This window comes from Phyllostomus discolor, chromosome 2, assembly GCF_004126475.2.
Source record: "Phyllostomus discolor isolate MPI-MPIP mPhyDis1 chromosome 2, mPhyDis1.pri.v3, whole genome shotgun sequence".
NCBI classification, from domain to species: domain Eukaryota; kingdom Metazoa; phylum Chordata; class Mammalia; order Chiroptera; family Phyllostomidae; genus Phyllostomus; species Phyllostomus discolor.
Genome location: NC_040904.2, coordinates 191,154,637 through 191,161,036, shown reverse-complemented (window position 1 = coordinate 191,161,036; position 6,400 = coordinate 191,154,637). Strand labels below are relative to the sequence as shown.

Sequence of the window (6,400 nt, the reverse complement as noted above, 5' to 3'; positions counted from 1 at the left end):
ATTACATATTCTGGAATTTAGCAAAATTGATAAATGCCTAGATACATCAACAATATTTATGATTGGGTATTTCAAATTAAGATTAACATTATAGGCATGTGTTTACAGTTTCTACTTAAAGATTTTTTTGCACTACAAATGTTATTTTTATTCTTAAACATCTCATTCCTGTGTTTTCGATAAGACCTGTGATACATGAATGCAATGCTTTTTCATTCAATAAAAAGACCTTTAAGATATGAGGTCATGTTTTTCCCACCTGTGACACTAGTTGCCCAATTAACTTTTTATCAACATTTTATAGGTCTTCTACCTAGTCAAATTTGTAATTCATCTTGATGTCTAAAGAACTGTATGCCTCATTCCTCACATGAGTTGCATTTACATAGATCTTGTACATATAAAATTAAATAATTAGATTCACTTTAAAAAATATTTGAGATTCTAAAATACTAGCAACTATGTTTTAAACAAAAATTATTACTTTCAAAATTACATTGGCTGGCCATTTGTGAGTTATCATCAAAAACCACCTATTCTTTTTTTTTTTTAAGATTTATTTATTTATTTATTTTTAGAGAGGGAAGGTGGGGGGGAGAGAGAGAGAGAGAGAGAGAGAGAAACATCAATGTGCGGTTGCTGGGGGTTATGGCCTGCAACCCAGGAATGTACCCTGGCTGGGAATCGAACCTGGGACACTTTGGTTCCCAGCCCACGCTCAATCCACTGAGCTATGCCAGCCAGGGCTAAAAACCACCTATTCTAAGGGAAAATTCGATTACACTTAACAATTCTTAAAGGTACCCAGTAGGTAAGAAAACACTGTCAAGTGAAAATTGATCCTCAAAGTCTCCTCATTAAGTTATTATCTTTGAAAAGACTCTGACAACCCTACCGGAAAAGCTGTAACAGATGTTTTCTTTTCAAGAAGCTTTCAAGATGCCACAGTACCTCCAAGGCTGTCTGTCTGAGCTTTCTGTTTCCCAGAATCAAGAGAAATGAGTGGCCTGAGGGAAAGACATATACTGCCAACAGGGTAAATTTTGCAGACGTGTGGTTTCCAAACATAACAAGTATCCAGTTTGCCACTTGTGTGACAAAAATATGAACAACGAAGAGGAAGAGGAAAGACAGCACCATTTTTATGGCCCTTTTATGGGCCTCTGTGCTTGAGTCCCGGGGGCTCATGCAGTTGAGCTGCAGATTTCTAATGTGTCTTACCAGGGACAGGAATAAAAGCAGCACGGAGGCCAGGGACAGAGCCAGGGGAAACAGACAGGTCAAGCTCAGAAGAATCAAGGTTTCAACAAGGAGAGTTTTACTTTGCTCTATGTATAAAGTAAAATTACTTACATTCGAAAAGAGATCATTAAAAGATTCTAGCAATACAATGTCAAAAATCAGAAAGAGCAACGAAAATACAAAAGCCGCAAGAACCACTTTGTTCATCCTCCACTTAAGCCAGAGGAAAAGGGAGTGGGAGAAGTGAGCTATCTTAAGGAGATAGAAAATGCTTAGGCAGGTAGCAAAAGAGTTATTCAAGTGATTAGTAATTCTCCAAAGCAAAGTAATAGATTTTGCTAGTTTATAAGTGTGACGTTGTGGTGGAGATAGTTCCATTATAAGCGAGTAAGACAACACCACCAACAGCTGCATGATTCTGGAGGTAGCCAAGCAGGTGAAGATGAAGTCAGCTAAAGAGATGTTTTGGTTCCTCACCCATTCACAGCAGTTTACCAGTCCGATGAACGCATTTGCCAACATTCCAATTATGAATTCTGCTATTGACAGTATCAGAGCAATTGCATCCAATCTGGTGAGCATTTCCACAGGAAAGAAAATCCAAATTTCCAATACTACATCTCAGTGATAAATTAGTAATCAAATAACTGTTCAAGACTAGCATCCATTTCTGATACTTATCTTCGTTGCTTCTGTTTGCAATTCTGGTCTTAAGTAGAACCTCCTGCTGTTCCATGCAGTCTCATATATACTTAAGAAAATCTTTCTTCTTTTATTGTAATTCCAATCTTAATCTAGAGAGATTTGCTAAAATATAGTCTCACATACTTTTGTGGAAATGTTTTTATTTCTTTGAAAGTGCTACTAATTTCTAAACCAGTTTGTGATTCCACTTATCGTTGCCATGGCTGGAAATTTTCCACTCATGGTAATGATTGAAAGGTGCAAGTCAAATATGTCGGCATGCAAATATTGGTCAGATTCCTTTGCATTGATTTACACTTTCCTCTCCACCTGGAATATTGTACTACTTGGATTCAGATATTTTAGTTGTTTTTCAAAGAAAGTTCTAGAGATGACCTAAATGCTTTAGGTATTATTCCTTAAATATATTCTGTCAGTGCCTGCTATACACTAGAACTTTTTCTAAATGCAATATAGGTTACTACAAAAAAAAAAACAAGCATTAGGAAATCTATAAAATAGTGGAAATGTAGAAAGAAATAATGAGATAAAATGTGACCAGAGAAAAAGTAACTACAAACATTACTCTCTGGGAAAGAAACGGAGGTGATTTTCCCCTTGGGTTTTGAAGGTACTTAGAATTTCATGAGGAAACTGGCAAGTCATATTTCGGACTGATCAAATAATATTTTTTTAAAAAACACCAAAGACCAAACTACTTTTCTGAAATTAAAGTCTTCTACCTGATAATTTACTATAATTTCAATTAAATGTCCCTCAGGTATCACAGAATAACATATTCACAATTAAACATTTTCCCTGGTTTTGCTCTTTATGCTTGTATTTGTTCTGTTTGTTTTGGCCAGCATAATGCTATTGCTTTGACCTTAACAGACAGCAAAATAGGTAGAAAATCATTTCAGATAAAATAAGAAAATAGTAAACAAAAGTATCTCTTCTACATTCTAGGAACAATGATTTTGACAAAAGCCATTAATGCCTCAGACATGAACTCAGAGTTACAGATTTTTTATCTTGGTGCGTCAGCAAAAAAATATTGTTACTGTTAACTGTTCAAGTGTTGCCAAACCACATCCAAAAAAAGATGAATGAAATCATCAAAAAACTTGGTCCTTTTCAGTGTATCTGTCACACTCCTCAATTAAATGCTATTAATTTTTAAAAGTGTATATTTCAAGAACAATTATGGGTAATGAACTATTGGTAAATTATTTTATATAAAAAATATTTTAATTTAGGACAAATCATTGAAATTATAGGAAGAAAATAAAAGCAAGGAAGGCCCTGACCAGTGTGGCTCAGTTGGCTGTCCCATAACCAAAGTGTTATGGGTTCGGTTTCAGCCAAAGCACACACCTAGCTGTGGGTTAGATCCTCAGTCCCCAGGTGTCTACGTGCCCATTATGATTCCCCATCTCAGCGCATAAGGGAGGCACCCAGTTGATGCTTCTCTCTCATACCATGTTTCTCTCCCTTCCTCTCTCTCTAAAAGCAATGAAAAAAATGTCCTCAGTTGAAGATAAAAAAGGAGGGAGGCAGGGAAAGAGGAAGGAAGGAAATTTTTAGAGCCAGTCTGAATGAAATAAAGAAAATTGGTAGTATTTTTGAGAGGAGAATAATAGCTTTGACTACCTTAATGTCTAGCGGTGGAAAGAAATTCATGGGTATGAGAAGCATTTAGGAGGCATAGTCAGTAAGGCTTGGTGATGGCTTTGAGGGCTATAAAAAAAGCAGAGAAGCCTGCAATGACTTAAAGGCTTCTTTTGCACCTGGATGCATGGAGCACTATAGCCTGGGGAACTTACTGGACAGAGAGCAGGTTTAGGAGACAAGGTGTAAGAGAAAGAACAGTTAGATGATGATCAGTTCTGTTTTGAACATTTGGGAATATCTGTAAATCATCTGAGTGAAAAGATGGATTGGGCACTTGGGTATTTGTTATTATACCTCAGAAGAGGAATTTGAACTGCAAGCAAAGATTTATTGATCATCAGCACATACTTGATTCCATAGATGAGGCTCTCAGGTCCCTGAGAAACACCAGCGGATGAACAAACCAAAGAAAAGGCTAGAAATCAGTCAGATGAAGGAGGAAAACCAAGAGACAAGGGTTTCAAAGCAACTAAGAGCAAGAAGTGGTACAGAGAAAGTAATGAATGCTTCCTGATATTAATAAAAGGGCAATTACAAGGAGATACTAAGGAGGCCCTTTGTAAACAGCAAAAACAGTTTAAGTGAATCAAAGCCAAATTTCCATAGATTAGTCAAGGAGATCCCAGTGATGTTGTATTAGAAAATCAATTAATGCAATAACACATTAACAGATTAAAAGAAAAACACCAGGGGAAAAGAAATTTGATGCAATTCCACATCTACTCATAAGTATTTTTACCAAACTGAGAATAAAATGAAATATTCTTTTTTCCTGATAAAAAATCATTTGCAAAAACCTAGAGCAAATATTATACTAATCTATAAAACATTGAAATTATTCCCCTTGAGTTTGGGAGAAGTAAGCCATAAACATTTAATGATATCTATTTTTGGATATTTTCACCAATAAAAAAAAATCAAGCAAATGACATAGGTGATACAAGATTGTAAAATACAAAACAAAACTATCATTATTTGCAGATTATGATTGGGATTACATAGAAAATACAAAAGTATTCTTCAATATGTTAAAATATTGTCATTTAGCAAGATTTCCATATACAAAATAAATAAAATAAATATGCAAAAATTTGTTTCATTTCTTATAGTCAAAATGAAATATTCTTTTAAGAGATGAAATTAACATAACCTCAACAAATATTAAGTATGTAATGATAAATCACATACACATACAGTATGTAAAATGTTTATGGAAAATATTAAAGTGTCTTAAATGGCCTTAGCATTTTTTAGTTATATGACTAATTATATTAGTAGCCTATAATTAATACATACTAGATAAAATCCAACCCTGTAGATTTAAAAAATTTTAAACCATTATCAAACGCATTTTCCCATGTTAGGTATGTTATCCAATGACCTTAAATTCTCTGACTGAACTGTTGAATATATTAAATTTTCCTACTTGGTATCTAGATCATGGATTTGTTGCAAGTCTAAAAGCAACCACTTCTGATATAATTTCAGCCCTCTGTACTCCATGGAAAACAATCCTGTTCCTTTCACCCAGTCCGGAAACTTGTTCTCTTTTTTCTTTTTGCCACAATTATAGGATCCAGTTTTCCATATGAGGCAGTAGATGACAAGATAATCTCTCATTTGCTATTTGCAAATATAGACTGATATTCTATCACTGTTTTGCATTTTCTTTGCCTAACAAATTTGTGTCTGTATTGGTAGCTGTGGAAGATGATCAAAGCTAGAATTTGCAGATTATGAATGTTAGAAGTCAGCCTGAATGTACCCTCACCCAAGTACATGAGAAAAATATTGATCAGAAGTTGCTCCAGTACATGAACAAGGTCCATCGTGCCCTGTCATCTGCCATTAAGCAGTTATTTCACTGTTTACAAATGTACCTAATTGCACCAATGTATAGTTCTTATTCTTTGTTTTGTCCACAAGTATCAGGAGAATGTATATCTGAAGCATTGCTGGAGTCAAGGTGTAAAGCATGCACACCACCGTCTCAGCTGTTAGTCTAAGAGCTGAGCCACAAAGGAAACTCAGTCTGCCAGAACTTGCCATTCTTATGTTAGCATAAAGAATGTTTGTACTAATCAGAGTGGTTCTTGTTAAGATTTAGAGTAGTAACTGATATGTACATCTACTTGTAAGGGTATGTCTTTTTTTAAATATCAGAATGATTTTGGAAGTGAGCCAAGAAATTAGTAGAGAAGAATTCAGTATCTAGAGGGGAAATTATAAACAGTTTTAGTCATGTATTTTACTAATTATAAAAATCATAACGACAGTAAAACTGATAGCATTTCTAGAACTCTTCATGTGTGGGTCAAATGATTTACTTCCATTCACGCACATATTACCTAAGAACATATGAAGGAATACTTATATTAGCGTTCATGCTTTAAAACATTGAAAATAAAAAACTTCAATTAAGTGAAATGTGGATGAAGCTCACAAACACACAGAGGTTTACATACCCACTTCATAAAGAGGCAAAGCTACTATGGTGTTCGAAATGGGGATAGTGTCTTTCTTTGAGCAGACGGGTGGTGACGGCGATCGATCAGAAAGGGACATCAAGCGAGCTTCTGTGGTCCTGGCACGGTTGCTTCTCTTCCGTACGGCAGCTTATCACACTACTTTGAAGGTTGGTTCTGATGATTAATGAGATCAGGCATAAAACACCTGGCACTGTGCCTCTCACGTACTGAGTGCTCGGTCACAGGTCCAAGTGTTGTAAAGAGACCTTGTTCTGAATGAATTTTCTGAATAAGTGCTATTAAAGATTTCTTTAATCTCCTACACCCAGAGT

At 35.3% G+C, this 6,400-nt stretch overlaps 1 protein-coding gene across 1 annotated transcript; it reads right to left on the bottom strand.

Moving 5' to 3' along the window:
• Positions 1-891: 891 nt before the first annotated feature.
• TAS2R42 (taste 2 receptor member 42) lies at positions 892-1,824 on the bottom strand. Its single transcript, XM_028533204.1, has one exon. The coding sequence runs from the start codon at positions 1,822-1,824 to the stop codon at positions 892-894; it is 933 nt and encodes a 310-aa protein (XP_028389005.1).
• Between the last annotated feature and the right edge of the window lie 4,576 nt (positions 1,825-6,400).